Source organism: Herpailurus yagouaroundi, unplaced genomic scaffold (assembly GCF_014898765.1).
Source record: "Herpailurus yagouaroundi ecotype Mexico unplaced genomic scaffold, PumYag 29, whole genome shotgun sequence".
Lineage (NCBI taxonomy): Eukaryota > Metazoa > Chordata > Mammalia > Carnivora > Felidae > Herpailurus > Herpailurus yagouaroundi.
Window position 1 is genome coordinate 106,262,101 of NW_024412377.1, and position 25,843 is coordinate 106,287,943.

The window sequence follows — 25,843 nt, forward strand, 5'->3', positions numbered from 1 at the left end:
CTTGTGCATCACAGGGATCGGATCTCCAAAGAATTAAACACAAAGCATAAAAACACTACTGTTCCATAGGCCTAGAGTTCAAGTGACAAATAAACCCAGTTAATAAATAATTAAAAAAAAAAACTATTGGGGTGCCTGGATGGCTCAGTCGATTAAGCATCCACCTTCAGCGCAGGTCATGATCTCACAGTTTGTGAGTTCGAGGCCCACGTCAGGCTCCATGGTGACAGCTCAGAGCCTGGAGCCTGCTTTGAATTCTGTGCCTCCCTCTTTTTCATCCCCTTCTCAACTCATGCTCTGTCTCTCTCAAAAATAAACAAACATTAAAAAAATTTTTAATAAAAAAACCTTATTACTATTTCTATATTTATAACAGCAATGGAATCACAGAGCTGGTCTCCTATTTATCAATGGCCAAGAACTTATCTTTGTTCTCTTTTTACCACTGGCAGATTTCCTGATCTTCTTGAACATTATTTACTATTTATGAGACTTGCACTTCCACTTAGGATGTAGACCATCACAAGATACCATTACTCTCAACAATATGAATGAAGATATGAAGAAAAACAAGACATGAAAAGTGTAAGTTTGGCTGTTTCCTCCCTGTCCTGCCATTCCACCATGGTTGAGAGCTAGCCATGGGCCTCTTGCTTCAAGAATTTATAACTTGGCACAAAAAAAAGATACTCACATCAATGGAACAGAATATAGAACCCAGAAATGGACCCACAAATGTATGGACAACTAAGCTTTGACAAAGCAGGAAGAGTATCCAATGGAAAAAAAGACCATCTCTTCAGCAAATGGTTGCTGGGGAAAACTGTACAGTGACATGCAGAAGAATGAACCTGGACCACTTTCTTAACAACATACATAAAAATAAACTCAAAATGGATGAAAGATCTAAATGTAAGACAGGAAGACATCAAAATCCTAGAGGTGAGAGCAGACAAAAACCTCTTTGACCTCGGTTGCAGCGACTTCTTATTCAACATGTCTCTGGAGGGAAGGGAAACAAAAGCAAAAATGAACTATTGGGACCTCATCAAAATAAAAAGCTTCTACACAGCAAAGGAAACAATCATCAAAAGTAAACGGCAGCCGACGGAATGGGAGAAGATATTTGCAAATGACATATCAGATAAAGGGTTAGTATCCAAAATCTATAAGGAACTTACCAAACTCAACACCCAAAAAACAAATAATTCAGTGAAGATATGGGCAAAAGACATGAATAGACACTTCTCCAAAGAAGACATCCAGCTGGCTAACAGACACCTGAAAAAATGCTCAGTATCACTCATCATCAGGGAAACACAAATCAAAACAAGAATGAGATACCACCTCACACATGTCAGAATGGCTAACATGAACAACTCAAGCAACAACAGATGTTGGCGAGGATGCGGAGAAAGAGGTGGGACTCTTGCACTGCTGGTGGGAATGCAAACTGGTGCAGCCACTCTGGAAAACAGTATGGAGGTTCCTCAGAAAGTTAAAAATAGAACTACCCAGCAATTGTACTACTAGGTATTTATTCAAGGGATACAGGTGTTATGTTTCAAAGGGGCACATGCACCCCAATGTTTATAGCAGCGCTATCGACAACAAAGTATGGAGAGAGTTCAAATGTCCATCAACAGATGAATGGATAAAGAAGATGTAGTAGGTATATATAATGGAGTATTACTCGGCATCAAAAAGAATGAAATCCTGCCATTTGCAACTACGTGGACGGAACTAGACGGTATTATGCTAAGCAAAATTAGACAAAGACCTTACTCATGTGGAATTTAAGATACAGAACAGATGAACCTAAGGGAAGGGAAGCAAAAAATAATATAAAAACAAGGAGGGTGACAAAACATAAGAGACTCTTAAATTCAGAGGACAAACTCAGGGTTGCTGGAGGGGTTGTGGGTGGGGGGATGGGCTAAATGCGCAAGGGGCATTAAGGAAGACACTTGCTAGGCACTAGGTGTTATACATAGGGGATGAATCACTGAAACCTACTCCTGAAATCATTACTGCCCTATATGCTAACTTGGATGTAAATTAAAAACAAAATAAATAAAATTACAAAAAAAATAATGGAGCGAAAAAAATAAAGACAGTTTATCACTTTTTTCTTTTCAGGTTAATTTATGCTCTCACCTTTTTAAATGATTTTTTAAAACTACAATGTGGTAGCTGACCTAGTTGTTTTTGACTGTTAAGAGAACAGCAACAGTCTGTCATCAACCTTGGAAATAGGAGGTTTTGCTTCTTTGTGAGTCCATAATTTTGAGTAGGTCAAACATTTTGAATAAATCAGTAGAAACTGAGGTAAATAATACACAGGTCCAGAGAAAATGTGTCTCTTCTATGTCACACACCTTGACAGGGGTGTTAATTCTGCTCTCACCTGAGCTGGGTCTCGATATCGCGGTGACCCACAGACAAGAAGAGAAACAGGCAATGCAAATGGACGGGCAGATAACCAAGATCTGGGTGTTACTGGACAAAGACTCAAAAGTAACTATGCTAAAGGATACAGGGGCAAACATGTACAACAACATCATTAAACATATAGATTTCTATACAGAGGTAAAAACTACAGTCATGTAATGAAGAACAAAAGGGAAAAGGCTACACTAAAAGATAAGACACCAGAATGAAACGGACTTACCGCCAAGTGGGCAGAGCAAAGTTTAAGTCAAAATGATAGGTATTTTCCAAAATGAATCACCAAGAAAAGCAAAACAAAACAAATCCAAAAGCTAAAAAGTCCCTGTAAGGCCCGTGGGACAATATCCAACAGCTTAAGTAGGTATACACAGAGTCCTAGAAGGAGCGGATAGAAAATGAGGTAGGACATTTATTTGAGAGGACACTGGCTAGGACTGTCCAAAAAAAAAAAAAAAAAAATGATGCAAGGCATCCATCCACATATTCAAGTGGCTCAGTGAATCCTGAGGAGTATAAATACAAAGAAAACCATACTTGGGCACATCACTGTTAAATCTCTTTTGCAGGCAGGAAGCAGGAAGCAGGAAAAAGTGTGTGATGCAATGACAATGCACTGCCACCCCTCAAAAATTCACGTACAAGTGTCAAAACAGACAATGGGGTTATCTAAATATGCGATCCACCTACCACAAGATAGCCTGGGCTGCGAGCATTAGCCAGCAAGTGTGTCTGAGCTGCTGGGGATGCTCTTTCCAAGCATTCTACAAAACAAAGTCCTTCCAAAACACCACTAGGATCCACAGAATCCCCAGGCAGGATAAGAATAGCCTGGCTAAATGTCTAAATTACTTTTTTAGCGATGCTGTTTATGCTTTTCTTTTTGCCTAAGGGCTAGAGGAATATAGAGGCAAGCAGGATACAGAAATCCTTGAAGACAAAAGCACAATTTCGGTAATTCGTCATAAATCTAGCGCCAAACTAGATAACCTGTACTTAACCCATTCTGTGATCTTTTCACCTCCAAATTAAAAAGATTTCCTACCCGCTTCCTCCAAATAAATTGGTAATCTCATCTTGGTCATTTACGTGTCACACATGTCTCTGATGACTCTGAGAAAAGTCAACAAATGTAATTTACCAGTTTTTTAAAGCCCTTTAGGGGGAAAAAAATCCACGTAAGGACAAAAGATGCTGAGCTACAACCATTCAATGCACCTATGTATACATACTTAACCTGTGCCAGCTGGGGGAAAAAAAAAAAAACAAAACTGGAGAAAGATCACTGCTGTAAGAACCTGTTTTCAGAAAGACCAAGGGGCCAAAGGAAGTATTTTCTCCTCCTTAATGTTTTCAGTTGCAACATTGCAAGCAGACTTAAAGTAAAAATTCCAGCAACTGAAATGCTGAAAACCACATTGACCGTGATCTTTATGTTTGTTCTTCTTTTTTTTTTTTTTTCAACGTTTATTTATTTTTGGGACAGAGAGAGACAGAGCATGAACGGGGGAGGAGCAGAGAGAGAGGGAGACACAGAATCGGAAACAGGCTCCAGGCTCTGAGCCATCAGCCCAGAGCCTGATGCGGGGCTCGAACTCACGGACCGCGAGATCGTGACCTGGCTGAAGTCGGACGCTTAACCGACTGCGCCACCCAGGCGCCCCTGTTTGTTCTTCTTTTTATCAGTGTTTTGAAACCCAATTCCATCCTTTTCTTAAAATCAAAGGCAAACAAAACCAAATACCTTTTACTGGATAATGTGCTGGAAAGCAGTATCAGGAAAGACATAAAACTTTGAAAATAACAATAGATATTTAAAACATTCTGAAAACTGCAACTCTGAAAACTAGGGTTTTTGTTGTTTTGTGGGGGGCTGTTACATGGGTAGAGTCACTTATAAAAGTTCATTGACATCTGCACATCTTGGGTACGTGTTACTCTTTTAATGTTAATTTTTGAGAGAGAGCTCAAGTGGAGGAAGGGGAGAGAAAGGGAGACAGAGGAGCCCAAGTGGGCTCTCTGCTCACAGTGCTGACAGCAGAGAGCCCGATGCAGGGCTTGAAGTCACAAACCAGGAGATCATGACCTAAGCCAAAGTTGGACACTTAACCAATTAAGCCACCCAGACACTCTGGGTATGTGTTACTCTTACAGAAGAATCAATGTCTAAGATCTGTAGGACAATATCAAGCTTAAAATATATGTCATATTGGGGTGCCTGGTTGGCTCAGTCGGGTAGGTGTCTGACTTCAGCTCAGGTCATGATTTCATGGTCCGTGGGTTCAAGCCCCACGTCAGGCTCCGTGCTGGCAGCTCGGAGCCTGGAGTCTGCTTTGGATTCTCTCTCTCTCTCTCTCTCTCTCTCTCTCTCTCTCTGCCCCTCCCCAATCATGTTCTGTCTCAAAAATGAATAAACGTTGAAAAAATTTTTAATATATGTCATATCTCAGTAAAAATATGTTTTAAAAGACTAGGTAGGATTTCTTCAAAAGGCAGCAGTCTGTGCTAACCTTCAATCAGAACACGAAGTCCCAATATCTAACTACAAAAAGGATGCTAAGCATATTCTACTGGCATTGAATTCCAAAAGATACATTTTAGCACCATAATATGAATGCTTTAGTAGTGGTTTTATATCACACCTTGCAGAATGAGTAGAATCCACTTCCCTCAGAATTACTTGTAGGTGTCTAAGTATAGAGATGTTAGGATTAAAAAAAAATATGGGGTGCCTGTTACCCGATTTTTCACTGAATTGTTACAGGAGTGTGGAATTCTGTCAAAGCCAAAATCCTCATAAATTGGGATAAACACACACAGCAACGATAAGGAGCATAAACACTTTTCAGACACTTTGCAGTAATACAGAGATTTATAGCAGTGGATGACCAGATGGAAGAGAGTGGTATGTAGGCCAAGGGATGTAACTGGCACTTGAGGCAAAAAGAACAACACCTTAAGGAGAGCGGATGCCTTCCTTGTGAACCCTGAGAAATACTGGCAGGTACAGGGCACCCCCTGGGAAAGAGGCAGAGCCCCTCCTAATGATGAGAGAACAAAAGGCAAGCTGAGGACAAAGCACAAGCTATCCCTCTGCCCCATCCAAGGTGGGACATGTGTGACATTCCTCAGGCACTCCTGGCTGCCCAAGAACCAAGGAAAAGGGAAAAACAAATGGTTAACGTAGAGATCACAGTCATGCAGGACATGAGACTCCATCAGTCTGCAACTGTCTTAATGATTTACATGGGGAAAAAGGAATTTTATCAATAGCCAACCTTCCAGGAACCTAGAGACTCAATTTCCTGGGACCCTGACACCACCTTCCCCTCCACAGGACAGAAAATCTTAACTCCTCAGTCACTCCTCACAACCCCGGGCCAGCTCTTTCTGCACACGGGTCCTGTCCCCATGCTGTAATAAAACCACCTTTCTGCACTGAAGAATTCTTTCTTGGCCAGCAGCTCCGAACCCGAACACTTCAAACCACATCACTACGATGGTGGTGGCCAAGCATATAACATGGAGGCCAAGTACAGGCACTAATTGCTTCTGAGCCCTGGCTTCCCCTTGTCCTAGCTCTGTGACCTTGTACGAGTTGTTTAACTTCTCTGTGCTCTCCTGCCAGAGGCAGTGAACTGGACACAGGTTGCCGGAGAGAAGATCACCATATAAGTCCCAAAATTCAACGTGAGATTCTTCTTGGCCACGAAGAAAAGAATGAATCACTTGTAATGTAGGAAGACATGATGCTCTGAATGTGAGGTCTCTTGTCATAGCTGACCAATGGGGCCCTCAGGAGTCGAGAGTGAACATCAAAGATGGCTGCCCAATAGAGTTGAAAAAACTGACAGCAGAGATGAAACTATCATTGATCTCCCCATTAGAACATCCTCCTTATGATCCAAATCATAGTAGCTTTTATCTATTTATGTCTAACTAACGTCCACTGCTCCATTTCTTGTACGCTTTAATAACAGGAGGTTGCCGGCAATTCACTGAAAGACCTCCCTGCTTTCCTTCACGAGCTGTCTCTGCTCCTCAGTCAGACCTCACAGAAGCAACTCACTGTGGGAAAATCAATGAAAAGTAGGGTTTTTTTTTTCTTATTCTTTAGAAATACCCAACCACTGCAGCAATTTTTTAGAACGTTTTATATTTCGATTGTTTTTGCTTGTAAAGGCTTATAGTCCTCATGAGGCTGTTCTCCAGCATCATAACTTAGTGCCCAGTAAAAATGACAGAAGTTTTTGTTTAGTGGGGTCACCCATCCTGTTCTGTTTCCGGATCTGGATGCTCACTGCACAGGATTGTTCGGTTTGTAGAAATTCATCAAGCTGTATACTTCGGAATGTGTAAGATATTTCAACATAAAGTATGATATACATGGAGACACTCAACATACATGATGAAAAACAAAAGTGTCCACAAAGTTCCAACTGCCAGACACGTGCCTAGGGCACCATGTATGGGAAATTATCTATTCCTCCCTCCCTCAGCTATGACAAGAGACCTCACACTCAGAGCATCATGTCTTCCCACATTACAAGTGATTCATTCTTTTCTTCATGGCCAAGAAGAATCTCACGTTGAATTTTGGGACTCTAAGCCAAAGTGACTGGGTTTGAATGCTGGCTTCTGACTTATTAGCCGTGGGATCTTGTGTAGGCAATCTAAGCTCAGAACATGCCTCAGTTTCTTTGCCCACAAAATGGTGCTTAAGGTACCACCCTCCTAAGGTTGCTGTGAGGACTGAAGGAATTAGCCCAGGGTATAAAGCACCCAGAACCATGTGGGGCACACACCAGGGCTGTGTAAGTGTGAGCTATCCCAGGATCTGTGGTAGCAATCCTCCCCTCACACCAAGCTGATTTCACTTGTGCAGCATACGAGTCTCCGTGACAACGTTACCTCCTGGCCTAAGATGGCGGTGGCTTGCGGACATTCAAGTGGAGAAGATAGGGTAGGGTTTATCATTCTGCTCAGCCCAGAGCCCCTGATGGTTACCCGTCAGCTTATTTACTTGACACTACTTTCCACTCATTCCCAGACACCAAGTAACCTTTCACATGCCCTGGATGGGTATTCAGCTATCTGCATGAATTCCAGAAAAATGTCAATTACATGGTGTGTGTCTATTTATTTTATTTTTTAATGTTTATTTATTTTTGAGAGAGAGGCGAGCACGAGTGCGGGAGGGGCAGAGAGAGAGGGAGACACAGAATCCGAAGCAGGCTCCAGGCTCTAAGCTGTCAGCACAGAGCCTGACACGGGGCTTGAACCCAGAAACCATGGGATCATGACCTGAGCCAACGTTCGACGCTGCAGCCAGGCGCCGACTGAGCCACCCAGGCGCCCTGCTGTGCATCTATTTTTAATTGACAATCAAAGTGCGGTAGTAGAGAAGTGAATTTTTAAACTTGTTTACACATAGTGACATGTTTTAGGCTCTTTCCTCATCGCTACAGGCCTCCCGGCTGCTGTTTCCAACCACTGGGCATTACACAGAGGCATCCAGCCTATTTTCTCAGTCACACTCTCAACTGTGTACACCCACAATGCCCCCAAACTTTCTGGAACGACAGTGTTGCAAGAACCATCTGTGCACATGTCCTTGGACAGAGGCCACTTTTTCCAGATTGAGACGGCTGGGCTGTGGGGCAGACCACGCCCAGTTTAACTAAGAGCTACCAGTCTACTCCCCTAAACAGCCTTCCAACTCTATGGGATGGCTGCAAGAGGCCACTTTGGTACAACAACCTTCGTGATGAGGGAGAGAGTATTATTCCCCCAGTGTACTGATGAGGAAAGACGAGCCTTTCCCTCAGCCTCCTAGCCAGTACACATCTGCCTGATCTCAAAGCCTGTGTGCACCCTCCCCATGGAGGGTCACCTCAAGGCCATGCCTTCCATGCCAATCTCGCGTCATACTCCCTCCATTCCGGTCTGGCGGACAACTTAACTGTGGGCAGTATGGAATGTTCATGTCTACACTCATGCTGCTTACAATGTCCTGTTCCTCCTTCAAGACCAGATGAAAATTCACGAGCTCTAGGCGGCCTTTTCTGATTGCCACTCACAGATTTCGATTCAAAATCAATACCGCACTAATACTGTTTACCACACAATTTATTATTGCCTTGGCTTTATTTATTTGCTAATTATATTACATTCCTGAAGGTAAGCAGCCAGTCCTGTGAGGTACATTCCTCCACACCTAAGAGACTGCTGAGTGTATGGTACGCATTCCTAAGTACACACTTTTAACAATGCAGACAATCACCTGGTGTAAAATAACCTTTTATTTTACAAAATAAGAAAAAAACTCTGCTTGAATAATAATTAAATAACAACCATGATAACAGTAATCATAACTTCAAGGATGGCTCCAATTTGTTGGACAGTCCTTAACTGCCTGTGTGGGAAAAACTTCTCATCCATGATCTCATTTACTCCTCAAAACAATCTGAGAAGACGGGTATTATTTTGTTCCTCAATTTTCAGAGGAGGAAACTGAGGCTTTCTTTCGATGGTTGGTCCAAAGACACAGCTGGTAAGTTTCACATATGGACTCCTGCCCATTTTAAGTGTCACCAACGTTAATTTGTAGATGGCTGATGTGAAAACAAACAAAAACTATAAACTGCCTCGAAAATTTCTGATGGAAATCCACCACCTCTAAAAGCCTTTGTAAAAAAAGTTTACACAATACAACACTTCATGCGACTAAAATACTCCCAGGATCATGACACCAACGGGTCTCTCCAACCCTTTCCTTGTCTTCCAACCTCCTTAAACTAGGGTAACAAGTACTACATCCTCCAAAAAAGAAATTACTCTTTAACACTTGAAATCCCTGGGACTAGGAATGTGTATTCATTACCATCCAGCAACTCCATACATAATAAGGCTCAAAATGTAGATATTTTAAAAACAAATCCCTTAGTGTTCAACAATCAACCTTTTTTTTTTTTTTTTTTTGCTATTACAGACAGAAACACAATGCCCTGATTTCAAATTGCCATTATTCCACATCATCTATGCAACCATGAACTCTGCTCACCATAGCTTCTTGCCTCTTCTGGTTTCTAAGGTCTCCAAGACATTTACTCTTCAGACAGGTAAAAAAGTGAAACAAGGATCAATCTTAAAATGTTTATGGTCATGAGAAAAGAAGACCATCTGCTCTGAGATAGCTCTGGGCTGATTTTCCCAGCAGGGGAGCCCAGGTTTTATAAACCTTATTCTCAATAAAAAAAGGTAGAGAAATTGCTGAGAATTAGTATAAAGTATTTTCAGGCCCGACAGCAGACTAAAACAATATATTTTAGAATTATATGTGGGTTTTTGGTAGTTGGATGATCTGTGCATTCAGGGTAAGTTTGGTTTGTTTTTTTAAACGTTTATTTATTACTGGGACAGAGAGAGACAGAGCATGAACGGGGGAGGGGCAGAGAGAGAGGGAGACACAGAATCGGAAGCAGGCTCCAGGCTCCGAGCCATCAGCCCAGAGCCTGACGCGGGGCTCGAACTCACGGACCGCGAGATCGTGACCTGGCTGAAGTCGGACGCTTAACCGACTGCGCCACCCAGGCGCCCCTGGTTTGTTTTTTAAAAGAGGACAGAATAAGGGGCGCCTGGGTGGCTCAGTTGGTTGAGCGTCCGACTTCGGCTCAGGTCACGATCTCGCGGTCTGTGAATTCGAGCCCCGCGTCCGGCTCTGTACTGACAGCTCAGAGCCTAGAGCCTGCTTTGGATTCTGTGTCTCCCTCTCTCTCTACCTCTCCCCCGCTCATGCTCTGTCTCTCTCTCTCTGTCAAAAATAAATAAACATTAAAAAATAAAAAATAAAATAAAAGAGGACAGAATGCTCCAATACCTTCTGGTTTTGAAATCTATTAGATGCTATGCCTACCACTATTTAGTCTCACATGCTCTAATTTTAAGTATGATCTTTATGAACCTATTTATTCTGGATCAGCAAAGCCACCAACAGAAAATGACAGCTCATTGAGAATAACTCTTCATCATCCTTTTGTGCTGAAATGCCAGAGGATTTGAAAAGTAATCCTCTGTTTTCTCCTGTGTTCTTTCCTCGTGGACCTCCCGTCTCCCCAGATCATGTCCCTGATGCTCCCATATCAAATTGATTTTTATTTAACAGAGGCCTTTACCAGCTCCACAAATAACTGCACTGTGGTCTTTGAACTATTATTCCTAGTGCTCGTTTTGCTTCATTCTTTGTTCATTTACTGTGTTAGAGCATTCATACTGTGGGATAGACAGGTGAGCATATTCTCAAAGTGAAAGACATTTTAGAAATTCCCAGAGGACAAGCTTAGCCAATCAGAGGTACATTACTTACCTTTGATTTCTTCCTACCCCTTTACTCTTATTCAAATAAAACAGATTTAAAAGCTTGTTTTCCTATACTTAAAGCACAAAAGCCTTTCTAAGACTGAGAGAAAAAAAAAATCCAGACTGAAAAAAAAAAAGCCAATTCCTTGAGCAGACAATGAGCCCCTTATGTCTGGTCCATATTTTCCCCATAGCTTTAACATAATTCTGTTCTAAAAATTAACTTCCACTAAAGACACTGATAGGAGACTCCTAATAATAATGCTTTGCAAGTAATGAGGAATGATGTCATTGGTAGATAGATGGGCTTTAGGACTGAGAAATGCCATTCAAAAATCTCAGACTAAATGGTGAAGTGACTAGTTATAAATAGCCTTGAGGGAAAAGAAAAATAACTGCTTGGCTTGATGAAGAGAACATTTCATATACTCTCATTTAACAGATGAGAAATCTAGAGCAATGGGGGCTCAGTGTTAAACGGCTACCCCAAAAGCTGGTTTATGGCAAGTCCCGATGCACAGCCCAGGCTAGTATATTCTTCCACCACCTAACTCTGCTGTAGGGAAACTGAACATTTCTCCCTGATCACACTTCCTTCAAGATTACACAACACCGACTCCCAACAAAATCAGTGCCCTCAAGAGATCTGCCAGCTGGTTTACCATAAATTGTTTCTGACCCCCGGAAGGTGGGCACCTGTAATTTGCAAGAGCTCTTTACTACAGCTCAGGTTACTGAATTGAAAATGATACAGTGCAGATTCTAAAGCAATGTGCTTATAATGAAAGGTCACCGGCTACACAGATGCACATTTCCATTTGCTATTTATTGTCCAAGTAACATATCCACACAGCTAACAGTGGCTTCCCCCATCACTTCCTATGTAAAGATTTTTAGGCTCTTCTCAAATTTCTAGTACTGCGGCATTTGGGGGAGAAAAGGACTCGACCCTTAAACCTTATTTGGCAACATGGCTGAACCTATTCACATAGCACATTAAGGCACCAGGTAACTTCTTTACAGTAGTTTGATGACTTCCTCTTAAAGTCTATCTAGAAAAAGAAGCCATGACTCTTGCTCAAAACAAAACAACAAAGAGTCTCGCCGCCATTAAAAGAAAATCAGGTAACCTGTAGTGTAATAGGGAATACATTGCATGGTGAAGCACAGTATTTCTAAAAACGCCAAGGAAGAATGAAAGGAATACGAGAAGAAACAAAGAGGAGGAACAAAAGCACATGCTGAGTGGAGTCCTTAGAACACCATTGACCAAGGGGACCTACTGGGTATAACATGATGCGTTAGTACCTCAATAGCTAAAACTCTTAGGTGCGGTCCAAGAAAGACCTCGTATATTCTGAGCTGTGCTCTACTTCAGCAAAATTCACTTCTGACATGATGAAACCATCCAACTTACTCAAAGCTGGCTTATTTCTTCCCCTCACACACCAACAGAACTTCCATGAGTTCATCACAAGCGTTATGAACCAAAGCAAATCATCTGAAGGAGCTTGGGGAGGGGATGCCCTAGGCATTTAACAAATGTAACAAAGGGCTATGACATCTGGAGTCCACTTCCAAATATTTCAGCATAAGCAATGTAATTTTATGCATTGGTTATATTTATCCCCTAAACCACTGTCAGTGGCCCTGATCACAATTTACTACCCCAGAGTGGTCGACTAGTGTTACATCAGAGGTATCCACATTTCAGTCAGCACTAGAGGTTTTGCCAATTGGCATCACGAAATGGGTTTTCATTGCTGAAGTCAAAATCAGTGGCTTCCGGATTGGCATAATGGGTGTAATAAACAAGCTCTCGTTGTTGAAACTAGTGGTATTTAAGGTAAGGAGGCAAAATCAATTTAGAGATATTCTTTATTCTGGCAAGAACAGGGCTTAAGAACCTAGGGAAGCCTTGGGCACCTGAGTGGCTCAGTTAAGCATCTGACTCGTGATTTCAGCTCAAGTCATACTCTCACGGTTTGCAAGTTCAAGTCCTGTGTCAGGCTCCACGCTGACAGTGCAGAGCCTGCTTGGGATTCTCTCTCTCTCTCTCTCTCTCTCTCTCTCTATTTCTATCTGCCCCTTCCCTGTGTGTTCCCGGTCTCTCAAAAATAAGTAAACTTTAGGGGCGCCTGGGTGGCTCAGGCGGTTAAGCATCCGACTTCGGCTCAGGTCATGATCTCATGGTCCGTGGGTTCAAGCCCCGCGTCGGGCTCTGTGCTGACAGCTCAGAGCCTGGAGCCTGCTTCAGATTCTGTGTCTCCCTCTCTCTCTGACCCTCCCCCATTCATTGCTCTGTCTCTGTCTCAAAAATAAATAAAACATTTTTTAAAAAATTAAAAAAAAAATAAGTAAACTTAAAAAAAAAAAAAAGAATCTAGGGAAGTCTGGAATTTCTACTCTCAGGACTGGTACCTGAGGACCAAAGGCTCAATGGCCTTATATCCAGCAGCTGGGTCAAGGGACCCTGTTGTTAGATGCCCATTACAAAGGCGAGAGAATCCTGCCTCTGTAAAGTTGTTAGGTCACTGACCTCGAGTGGAATTTGCTGAAACGATCTGGCTGGAGGCCAGAGAGCAGGGATTTGACCAGGACAGGACAGGTTTACAGGACAGGCTACAGGAATGCTTTGTGCCCATTTGCTGGTACATGTTTGCTTACTGAAAGTCTGTGTGCAGGAGGCAGACTCGAGGTGTGTGGGATTAGCAAGCTTTACCCAAAACCTCAGCCACTCTTCTGTGGCTACTGCTATTTGTTAAAGAGAACCTAAGACTGGAGCATGACCAAACTGTCATAAGAGTATTCTCAACAAATATATAACACAGAAATGTAACCCTGGAGCCCACCCTCACCAAGTCTCAATACCTTAGGAGTTGTACACGTCTGCTGTTAAACACAGCCATTTTTATGAATTAATAATATCTAAACTGTGGGGCACCTGGGTGGCTTAGTCAGTTAAGTGTCCCACTTCGGCTCAGGTCATAATCTCGCGGTTTGTGAGTTTGAGCCTCGCCTTGGGCTCTGTGTTGACAGCTCAGAGCCTGGAGCCTGCTTCAGATTCTGTGTCTCCCTCTCTCTCGCCCCCCCCCCCCCCGCCACCCTCCGCTCGTGCAGTGTCTCTCTCTCAAAAATAAACATACATTAAAAAAAAATTTTTTTTTAAACCTGATTCACTGCCTAATTATTTTGTTATATTTTACTAGGGCTTATGTCAATTTCATCTCTATGGTAGAAAAACTATGTGCATATGCTCTACCAGGCATCTCTTTCCACCTCTGAGGTCAGTTTTGTCACAGCAGTACTTGAAATTGGCTGTGGTAGGAGTATCCACAGAAACCAGCAAATGCTACGTATCAGGGTTTTGTTTGTTTTCAGGGCTGGTTGTTAAAACCAGAACTCCGCTGGTATGGATGGTCTTGAATTCATAGACCAGACTTTGCTTCCTCTACGAGCTTCAAATATACCAGCATATGTAAAACCCCACAGCCTCATTTTGCACAGAGGAACCACACCACCATGCACACCCGCCGCCTGGGACAACGGGACACACTCACTTTTGAAGCAGCTGGGTCCACTAGTCTCTGCCGATGTCGGGCGGAGGTGAAATGGCTCTTCGGAGGCTGCCCTTCCTGACAGTGAATGGAAGATGGGAAGGGGAGAAGGTGGGGTGTGGGATGATGGCAAATGGTCAGAAAAGGGAGAGGGACAGCGTTTAACGGCACTGTAGTTGTTTCTTTTAGCTGATATCCAATAGCAACAACACCACGTTTTCCCCCACAGAAGCACCTACCATGTTCAAGTCCTTTTGTTAAAATGAGCCCTATATATATATACACATGTGAGTAATAAAGTTATCAACACAGCCCAGTATCCAGGCATTTCCCACCAAATCTTCATTTTTTTTCCCTTATCTGCTACTGTCTCTAATTATATTCCAAGGATACCAAGGAAAACTGGAATGTGATTTCCCTGAGCACGAAGTCAATCTTCCTGGAATAACAAAAGGCATTCAAGGAGCATTCTTACAGTGAGACTTGCCACCCCTTTGGGTATCACCAAAATGACACAGGAATCACAGTCTTCTTCAAAACCATGAAGAATCTGCGGCCTGTCTGCATCATCCTGGCAGAATGCCTGGCATCTGACAGTCACCAAAATCTCTGACCCTGAGTGCAATTAAATCTTATTGGCTCCAATCAAGATTGAGCATTAAGCTAATAATGTAATCTATATAGAAGGGTGGTCTTTCCTTAGTCCAGTCCTATTAATGCCCCTGTATATATACAGGACACATGGATCTCACAGGAAGACTTAATACTTCCCCCTTGCTTATTCTATGCCAAACATTTACAAAAAAAAAAAAAAAATTTAGAATCGGGGTCCACGTAAACTGTATACAATTTCACATCTCCATTCTTTCAAGAATTTAAGCAGCAAACACGATCCACTGTGAGCATCAACTGAAGTGATGATGAGATCAAAGCAAGAGAGAGAGAAGGTCTCAAAGACTCCCTGGTCTTAAAGCCCCGGTTCCATGAGGGACTAGGAAGGGAGCAAAACGCCCCTCATATGAATGTTAGCATTGTCTCCGACCTATTGACAGATCCCAGTAGAAGACCTACTTAGGCGAGAAGGCAGTATCTATATTACAATACTTATGAATTCTTTTTCTTCTAGGAGTAACAACTCAATTACTTTTAACATATGGATCAATCATAGCCACTTGAAATGCCAACAATCACTATTTCCAGTGTCCAAAGTAGAATGCTTACCTTTCAGAAAGGAAATGTCATTAAGTAGTGCACTGCAAGTCAGGATTGTGGTTTTCCTAGTCACTGCCCTGCCAACATGCATTCTTTCCCTACCCTGTTCTCAAGGAGTCCAAGGAAATAGTTTTGAATCTCAGCTGACCTAGAAAATATACCGAAGGTTTAACAACAAAAATGATGCTCATTAATCCACTGAATATTTGGCAAAACAAAAACAAATGAACAAACAAGACCCGAATATGATTTCCCACCATAAGGAATCAACGGTTTCACAGGGGAGATAGTTTTAGGTTTTTTAAATCACGTGATTATTTAGTTGGGTTTGAAAATTCTCCTTTAAATTTAATGGTTTATCAGAAAGTGGTGTAATGGTTTTTCTCCCTAAAAGAAGGCATTAGATAAAAATAAATAAATATCCTCATTAATATATCTGGAGATCTATGTGCCCTTATTAACCTCCCTAAGAAACAATGACAACTGATTTAAGAGTTCCAATGCACAGTGCCAGGCTTCCACTCATCAGGAAAAAAATTAATCTTGGCGTTAAATATACAATTACAGTCAATGTGCAAATTAACTAAATCCTAGGCCTGTGGTTTATTGCTCTTCTCTTGACTGCAAGGTGAAAGTGTTATTTTTTTTTAATTAGCTAATTGCACCATGAACTCAGCAGGGGGCAGATGTTGATATTAAAACTAGAATCTGAATCTTAAACTCCCTCCCCTGTGGAGGGGTTTAAAGAGAGTAACCACATCCTTCAAGGGGGGGGGGGGGAAGGGGAGGGTGTAGGTGGGTTTTGGAAACCTGGTTTCCATTTTATCTCATTTATCATCAAGTGCGATGAATCTGTGACAACAGTCTGCTTGCAGTGAACAAATATGTGTATGAAATAATCAATACATTCATACAGATTCTAGTAATACATCTTAATAGAAACCAAAGAACAGCCTGGAGGATTGATGTCATTTTAATGAATCGCATATGGAGTGAAAATAAAGGAAATGTGCACAGCTCGCACCAAGTTTTTCTCCATGTGACTCCTATCTTAAACTAATCTTAATTTGCAATAGAAGAGTCACAGTGTATTCTATCACGGGGCAGGGGTGGGGGGGAAGGTAGTGGTGGTCAGTTACTCAAATATTCTGCAATTAGTTTGATGACACTGAGGCCTTGTGGAAAGATGTGCATTGCCATGTCTTGGATAAAACCTTTTGAGAAGAATGTAATTCATTAGAAGCTAGACGTGCCTGCTTCTTCACTTTATGGAGACCTTAATTTAAAAGCTTGTTCTTTCCCATTTTCCAGTCTTGTTACAGGCCAGATTCCCTGACACATCCAGGGGAAATACAAACAACATGTCTTTGAGTACAGGCAGTTATATAAAGTCAATTATGAAATACTTGACATTTTTAAAAAAGTAAACAGGGCTCTTATTAACAGTAATACAGAAAACCAACATCCTATATATATATATATATAAAAAAATTCTAAGTATAGTTTTCCATGTTCAAGGAAAACAGTGAATTCTATCATTCAGGCCAACATTAAAGACAAAATTTGTGACTTTTCTTTTCCCAAACTTTGAGTCCCAACAAGTCATTTTTCCTCCTAAATGACGGCCTTCAGACTCTGGTATCTGTCATTCCAGACTGAGACATCAGTCTCCGGGTAGCATTTACCTCCTGGCTAATTCCATCAACATCAGCAAAATAACAGATTGGACCTGGGTGGCCCACGGGGCTCTCCACCGAGCAGCTTAATTTACATATGTAAATAGGGGTTCTTTCCTGCAAGGGAAGGGGGCGGGAGAAGGAGGGGTAGAAACCTCACCATCAGTTTTGTGGAAACATTATACTGCTTAGGTCAACTTAACCAAAATCCTTTTGCTGTGATAACCACCACTAATAAAAGTAGCAGCCCACGGTTATGTAAATAAACTATTAAAAAAATGACAAAGGAAGTGTTGACATGTGCATAATCTGGAAACTTAATGAGACACATTTCATCTCCATGCTAAATGCTTTCATCAAGGCTTCTCCTGTTAAGTAAGTCATTTTAGAAATTATAAACATCCCTTAACACTGCAGATCATACTTTTTTAAAGAAATTATTGTTCCCTGAACATTACAGATCTGATGGCATAGTACTTTAGCCTAATTTGCATCACACAAACACACTTACAAGAATGCTCTGTGGAAAACAATTTATCAGGCATGAAATAATAGGTGTCCAGTGAATTTAGTAGCTGACATCAGATGACTAAAATCACTAGTTCTTTAAGCCAGGTATAAGATCCTGTATCTCAAAATTAGAGCCACAAGAAAAACTTTAAACCAAGTATATCTGTAATTTTGGCATTAGCCCCATTATTGTAAAAACAAGAATGTACCATGGGACATTTCTAGACTCGATATTTTAATATAAGAAAACAAACACAATAGACATAATTGTGTGAAGGGCTCCCAGACGACCTCTTAGAAGTCTGTCCAAAACAATTTTCATTGTGGAAAGAATCACGTGCATGTTCAGCTAATAAACTTTTTCACTGAACTCGGACACATCCTTTTGTCTGTGATGAATAGATTTCACTCCCATCTGAAGCACTCACTAAACAGTCCACCAAAATACAGTGAAGTTACAGCCAACAGGTGCTGGCGAAGGAGCCCCTGCATGTCTACAAAGTAATCCAGCCCATGCAAAGTCAAGAAACTCCCCAAGAACAAATGGAGTGAAAGAATTCACAAGCTCAGGACATTTAACAATTATAAGCCTATCAAAATAAGGATCAAAAACCCAAATGAACATGTAATGCAAGAAATGTACCATTTGGAAGCGGAAACACATTTTCGATTATGACGTGGTAGGATTCTGAAACATATAGAACTAATCCCACTATAATTTATGAAAACCTCCATAATTAATTGCCTTGTGAAGATGGGAAGTAATCTTGTCAAGAGCAGGTGAGCCAAAATGGGGTAAAGGAAGGGATACTCCCACCTGTGAAAGCAAACCCTCACACAGGGGCTTTCTGACTTTTGCCACTGCAACGCTCAGTGAGAAATATATTTCATGTCACGCAACAGTCCATGACAATACTGCCAGCAAGGCACTCTATTTTCTCATCTAGTGTAGTTTCTTTTTAAACAAATGCCGGGGGCGCCTGGGTGGCGCAGTCGGTTAAGCGTCCGACTTCAGCCAGGTCACGATCTCGCAGTCCGTGAGTTCCAGCCCCGCGTCAGGCTCTGGGCTGATGGCTCAGAGCCTGGAGCCTGTTTCCGATTCTGTGTCTCCCTCTCTCTCTGCCCCTCCCCCATTCATGCTCTGTCTCTCTCTGTCCCAAAAATAAATAAATGTTGAAAAAAAAAAATTTAAACAAATGCCGGTCCCTAGCTACCAAATCAGATGGATTTGACGTACGGTTCAAAACCACACTAAGGACTTGGTACTTAGATGGCGATGAGATGGGAATCTTTAGACCCTAGCACTTTAGGTTGTGTCCCAAACTCCAATCATTCACTAGTAATTTTTCCCATGCACGATGTCTATTACATCTACTGTGCATGCTACTCTTTTAATTACTTTGAAAGATGGCTCCATTAAAAAAAAAATGAAATATTTCCATTTTTGACAATGGTCTAAGTCATACTATCTTGAAATTTTGGCTTTATACCACTAGTTACTTTTTTTCTTAAGAATTTCTTTTCAGGGGTGCCTGGGTGGCTCAGTCAGTTGAATGTCCGACTTCAGCTCAGGTCATGATCTCACAGCTCGTGAGTTCGAGCCCCATGTCGGGCTTTGACCTGACAGCTAGGAGCCTGGAGCCTGCTTTGGATTCTGTGTCTCTCTGTCTCTCTGCCCCTCCCCATCTCTCAAAAAAAAAAAAAAAAGCGTTCTTCAACGTTCAACGTTTAATCATTTTTGAGAGAGAGAGACAGAGTGCAAGGCGGGGAGGGGCAGAGAGAGACGGAGACATAGAATCCAAAGCAGGCTCTGGGCTCCAAGCTGTCAGCACAGAGTCTGACACGGGGCTCGAACTTGTGAATAGTGAGATCATGACTTGAGCCAAAGTAGGATGCTTGAGTGACTGAGCCACCCAGGTGCCCCATCATTTTTTCTAATGTATATTAAGATAAATATATTAAATACAACATAAAAATATCTGCGTACTGACAGCAGTCATCTGTGTGCCACCAGGGGTGTCCACAAAACCTGTGGTGGCAGTGAGCAGCCCAGGTGCTGCTGTGATGCTTATTTGGAGGCAGAGTGGGTGGTGACCCTAAACTGGTGTTTATGACTCTGCCTTAACATCTCCCCCTGAACCCCAACTGCTACTCTGAGACATCAAGCAGGGATTGCACACTTGATGAGTCCATGACCAATTCTTGACCTCTGTACCCGAAGTCTGTCCTCCTCAGTGCACCTCATCTGCAGCCTTCCTCACCTCCAACATTCGCCCAACTGCTCTAACCAACAACCTCGGGTCAACCTTACTGCCTCATTCTTAATCTCAGATCTCCTGGGCCAGAGGCCAACCCCCCCCCCCCCGCCCCCACTCACCCATATTTAATCTGTCAGCAAATCCTATCCGTTTTAACTGCATAATACATTTCAAACTCAACCTTTCTTACTTTTACCATTATCTACCTCATCCAAGCCACTTATCTGTATTGTTTGCGAGGGCTGCCACAAGAAAATACCATACACTGGGTAGCTTAAACAACACTTTCTCATAGTTCTGGAGGCCAGAAGTCTAAGATCAAGAGGTCAATCAGGGTGTTTCCTTCTGAGTGCTGTGAGGGAAGGATCTGTCCAAGCCTGTCTCTTTGGCCTCTAGATGGCCCTCCTCTCCCTGTGTCCTTGAACACTATCTTTTCTTCAGGCAGGCCTGCCTCTGTCTCCAAGTTTCCCCTTATTATAAGGACACCAGTTACACTGGATTAGGGACCACCCTCACATCTTCCATTTAACTTGAATACCTCTGTAAAGACCTTATCTCCAAATAACATCACATTCTGAAATACACGGTTAGGACTTCAACCTATTTGGGGGCAGACACAATTCAACGCATACCATCATCCGGGTCATCCAGACTCCAGCAATATCTCACATTCCTTCTGCTACTTTTGCTGTCTCTAGAAGTCTACTCTCCCAGAGGGAGACAAAACCACCCTGTAAAACATATGCAATATTCCCTTCCTCCAAACTCTCCAGTATATTTCCCTTCTACTCAACCAAGTCCTTCCAGGGCCTCCAAAGCTCTGATGAGCCCAGTGCTAGGACTTGTTTGGATCCTATGCTACCCAACCTACCGCATCCCTCACTCCACTCTGGTCACAGTAGTCTCTGTGCTGTTTCTAGAGCTCTTCAAGCAGATTCTCAACTCAGGTTCCCTGTGATTCTTCACTAAAAAACATTCCTAGGAGTATGTGTGCAAAGCATGCCCATTCACTGCATTCAGGAAAGCTCACAGTCCCCTCCCCTAAGACAGCCCCCTATCAACACTCCCTTTCTCCTTCTCCCCCTTTACTTCCTAACAATCACTATGCTGTGACATTATGTTGTACATGTATGTGCTCATCTTTTATTTCCTATAAGCTCCACAAGGCCAGGAGTTTGGACTCATGTATTCTCTGCCTGGCACTGGGTGGAGGCTAGATAAATAATTATCGTACCAATAAATGAAGCACATTTACACACATGATGCACAAGTATACCCGCTGGTTCATACCCAATGTTTCAGCCAGGCTTCCTGCAGCAAACGGAGTGCAGAACTCAGACTGGGTGGTGTGAAGAAAAAACTTACAGTGGAATTACTTGCAAATAAGCAAAAGCAGTAGCGCTGCTTCATCACCGCTGGGCCAGAACAGGCAAAGGAACAGAGCTGCTTCTAGAATGTGTACGACAGAGCTGGGTATACAGGGTCACTGACAAGTGCCCTTACTTTTCAGAAAAGCATTCAGCCAGCCTGGGCTAATGCCACGGGAAGGGAGCCAGAGAATGACTTCTATCACATTCTTCTGTCTCCCTCCTTGCTTCCAAGTTCCTGTTCATTGGGCCTACCCCAACCTGACGCCAATGGGCATGGAGCCCTGTGATGCAAGTCTGCAGAGGAGATGGGTAGAGGGAGATGAGAAGAAAGGAAGAAGGAGGGAAAATGGAGAGGGAGAGAGGGATGGTGGGAGGGAGGGAGAAGAGAGAGGAGGTAAAAAGAAGAGAAGTGGGTGGAGAGAAAGGCAGAGTGGGGACAAAGAAGGTGGGGGAGGGAGATGATGGAGGAAGGGGGAGAGGTACAAACTGATTTGGGGGTCAAAGAGAAGCTATAATCGAAAGTTTGCACCAGCGAGCACAGGGACTGCTTCGCTTCTCTCTTCTCCGCCCAGTCCGGTCTCTTCAACAGCATGTGTTGTTCCACCGTTAAAATCTCCCTTTCTAATTAATATCCCAATGAAAGGTTGGTATCCAGAATATATAAAGAACTTCTGCAACTCAACAGCCCCTCGCGCACTGCTGGTGGGAACACAAACCGGTGCAGCCACTGTGGACAACAGTATTGAGTTTCCTCAAAAAATTAAAAAGAGAATTACCATATGATCCAGTAATTTCACTACTGGGTAACTACCCAAAGAAAAACATTAACGTGAAAAGATATATGTACCCCTATGATTATGGCAACATTATCTACAATAGTGAGATTCTGAAAGCAGCCCAAGTGTCCAGTGATAGATGAATGGATAAAGATGTGGTATGTATTTGTGTGTGCGTGTGTGTGTGTGTGTGTGTGTGTGTGTGTGTCTATACACACAATGGAACACACACAATGGAATATTACTCAGCCATAAAAAAGAATAAAATCTTGCCATTTACAACAAATGGATAGAACTAGAGAGCATAATGCTTAGTGAAATGTCACTCAGAGAAAGACAAATACCATATGATTTCATGCATAGGTGGGATTTAAAACACAAAACAAAAGAACAGAGAAAAAGGAGACAAACCAAAAAACAGACTCTTAACTATAAAGGACAAACTGATGGTTACCAGAGGGGACACGAGTGGGGGGGAGCGGGGGATGGGTGAAACAGGGAAAGGAGATCAACAAAGAGTACACTTACTCTGATGAGCAATAAGGAATGTGTAGAACTGCTGAATCACTATACTAAACACCTAAACTAATGTAACACTCCATGTTAACTGTACTGGAATTAAAAAAGAAAAAAGACTACGACCCATAAAAAAAACTGCCATTACCGAACCGAATATGGTACATGCATCAGCACTGAAGCACTATGGGAATGCCCGGTTGTTTAAAGGGAATAGACGCCAGCTATTTGAGCTAAGAAGCCATGTGCTCCTTCCCTCCTCTGGCTCTTGCTTCCCAGAAATACTGAAGGGGTAAATGAGGTATTATCCGTAAAGCACCACGTATCTAATGATGGGCACTGTGCTTTTGTCAAGGTTTTACATTAACGTGATTTTTCTTAGGTCTGCAGTCTCCAGTCAAAAGAAAAATCCTGGGATTGGATTCCTAAGGAAGTTCAACTTCATTTCCCAGCCCAAGTATACTTCAATTTGCCTTTTAAAGTTATTGAACATTAGGAAAGGACAAAAGTCAGTCTGTACTGAATCTAAGATGCTATGAAAAGGGAGCTTTGGCACTCTGAGGTCCAGTGGGAAATGCAGACCTGAGGGCCAGTCTCCTACAAGCACAGAAGTGGGCCCTTGGTCACTCAGCCCTGCTGGACCTCAGCATCCACACCTGTGACGAGGCAGGAGGTTTGAAATTCTGAGATCCTCTCAGAGTGTCAGCTCAATATTGTACAGATCAAAAATGTACAGGCAACCTGTTTAAAAACAAGCAAATTCAGTTCATGGGCTCATGTCATAGTTCAAATCTCTTGTAGGCTTCATGATATGTGTGTTTTGGGAATCCCAATATTGACTTGCTATTTAGAAATGTTTACGTTTACAGCAGTTCATAGAGAAATGTTTGGGTCTCTGACTGATTCTACCCATCAGTCAATGATCCTTTGTTAGAGCTTTTCAGAACATTATATATTGATTCGAATTAATGAATTTTATGTCAACGACCAGTTAACATATTTGACCATAGACAATAAGTTTATGGATGTAATTACTGTCTTGAGCTCCAAAAACACAGCACAATTATATTGCAGCACATATGTCAACCCACTTAAGTCTCTTCAATTTAGAAAAAAAACCTAATGATATCACATGCCACACATTTTTTTTATGAGAAAAATTATAAGATACCTAAATTAAGAGAACCAGCTTCCCACGGGGAAATCTGGGGGGAAATTTTTAAGGTAAACCAATTTTCTGAAGGCAAAATAAAATTTTCAACATAGCTCTGAGTTGTACCCAAAGCAAATTATTGCCAGCAAGTAATACGCCTCTGATAATTACACTTGATTGGAGTTTAAATTAAGCAGGAGGATGTACTAGACTCCTCGAAGCTGTTTGGATTTATTTCATCTGTTCTGGCAGGTGTGGAGGGGATGGCCAGGGGCCCAGGAAGGACAAAGCAGCCTGGTTTTGCAGACTGAGGTAGGACGGTGTGTAAGTGACCTCTCTCTCACCTGGCAGTTGCTTATCTCAAACATTCATATGTCAAACAGATTAAGGGCCTACATACACATGTGGATCATAATTACGGTACCGAACACCTGATCTAACACTGCTAACCCATAACACAGTGACAACAGTGTCTTTTACCACAAGCACACTCGCTGTGAGTCCTTGAGTGGGGATATGAATAAAAGGTCATCTTGTCACTCGCTCTCATTAATAAGGCTCTGGATGCTTAGAAGACATGAACTTTTAAACAGGTACAAATGGGGCGCCTGGGTGGCACAGTCGGTTAAGCGTCCGACTTCAGCCAGGTCACGATCTCGCGGTTCGCGAGTTCGAGCCCCGCGTCGGGCTCTGGGCTGATGGCTCAGAGCCTGGAGCCTGTTTCCGATTCTGTGTCTCCCTCTCTCTCTGCCCCTCCCCCGTTCATGCTCTGTCTCTCTCTGTCCCAAAAATAAATAAACGTTGAAAAAAAAAAATTTAAACAGGTACAAATGTAACGATCCTCAAGTTCAGGTCACATCGCTGCCATTCCGTCTTCCACTCTGTTAACCAAAACCTACTTTTATCTGGAGAACGTAAAAAAAAAAAAATGAATTTTGGATTCTTTACTAGTAGTTCCATGCTGCTCTCTGCTCTCTGAGGTGCACATAGCATATGTGAAAGGCACTCTGTCACACTGAAAAAGGTCTGAAGACCCACATGTGTCTGCATCTTTAAAATGGGGACAAGAGCTGCGTCCATAGGGTGTGAGATAAAGTAACAGAGCGAACGTATTCAGCACATGCCTGGCATGAGTAAACAATAAATATGGGCCACTGAAGGTACAGAGAGGGCCCCGGTCAAGCGCTGGTTTCTAGGGCAGCTCACTCCTAGTTATAAACTTGATGTCACTGATTGAGGATTTTGAGCACTTTCTCCATGTGTGAATAAATACAGCCATAAAGCTTAGACCCTGGAGTTCCAGGCTTTGGGGAGACCACCAATGTCCTCACTTAAAGCAAAAGCATACAATTCATACCTCCAGGGATGTAACTGTAAGGCAGATCCTGAGCTAACTAACCTCTTTGAAAATAGTGAGGAGTGACTACAGAACAGAAGCAGATGGCTTCCTAGCCTGCTTTCAGTGCACCAGACTCAGGCACTGTTTCTTGTTACCCCATCAATCACGTGTCCTGCCCGCATTATAAGAGCCACGTCTATCCACAGGGACACACTGACTTTCCCATGCTGCCAGGGCATTTCCACTCTAATTGTCCCAGACACCCACGGGAATCCAAAATAGGAAGGAAACATGCTAAACAATCAATGAACAAGTTTGTGTGTGTGTGCGCGCGCGCGTATGTGTTTTGTTTGTCGTTATTTTATTTTATTTAAGTCAGAGGATGGGAACCAGTGGGAGGGAAGTGCCCGGGGAAAAGAAGTGCCCGGGCAGATGACAGAAACATAGAAGCCTCAGAGGAAGTGTTTGGGAAGAAAAACACTAAAGGCCACTGATGAAAAAAAAAAATATTCCAGCAAGAAAAGGAAAAGGTGGTCTTTGCCAAGAAAAATGTGCTAATCTTATGCAGCTGAAACAGATATTTAAGGAAACATTGTAAGACTTTTGTCTTTAACTCCTTAACACTTAATCCCAGAGAAGTATTTATCTACTCAAGCACTCCTGAAGGAAC

The 25,843-nt window shown here is 42.4% G+C and overlaps 1 protein-coding gene across 8 annotated transcripts in view; it reads right to left on the minus strand.

Annotated features, from left to right (window-relative positions):
- The window catches only part of MAST4 (microtubule associated serine/threonine kinase family member 4), a 570,307-nt gene that overhangs the window by 293,883 nt on the left and 250,581 nt on the right, over window positions 1–25,843 (minus strand). For 2 of the 8 annotated variants that reach the window (XM_040451683.1, XM_040451673.1), the window contains exon 4: window positions 14,367–14,441. The exons of the other annotated variants lie outside the window; for them this stretch is intronic. In XM_040451683.1, the coding sequence (XP_040307617.1) occupies window positions 14,367–14,441 (75 nt within the window). The remainder of the gene's footprint in view (window positions 1–14,366; window positions 14,442–25,843) is intronic. 8 annotated transcript variants of the gene reach the window in all.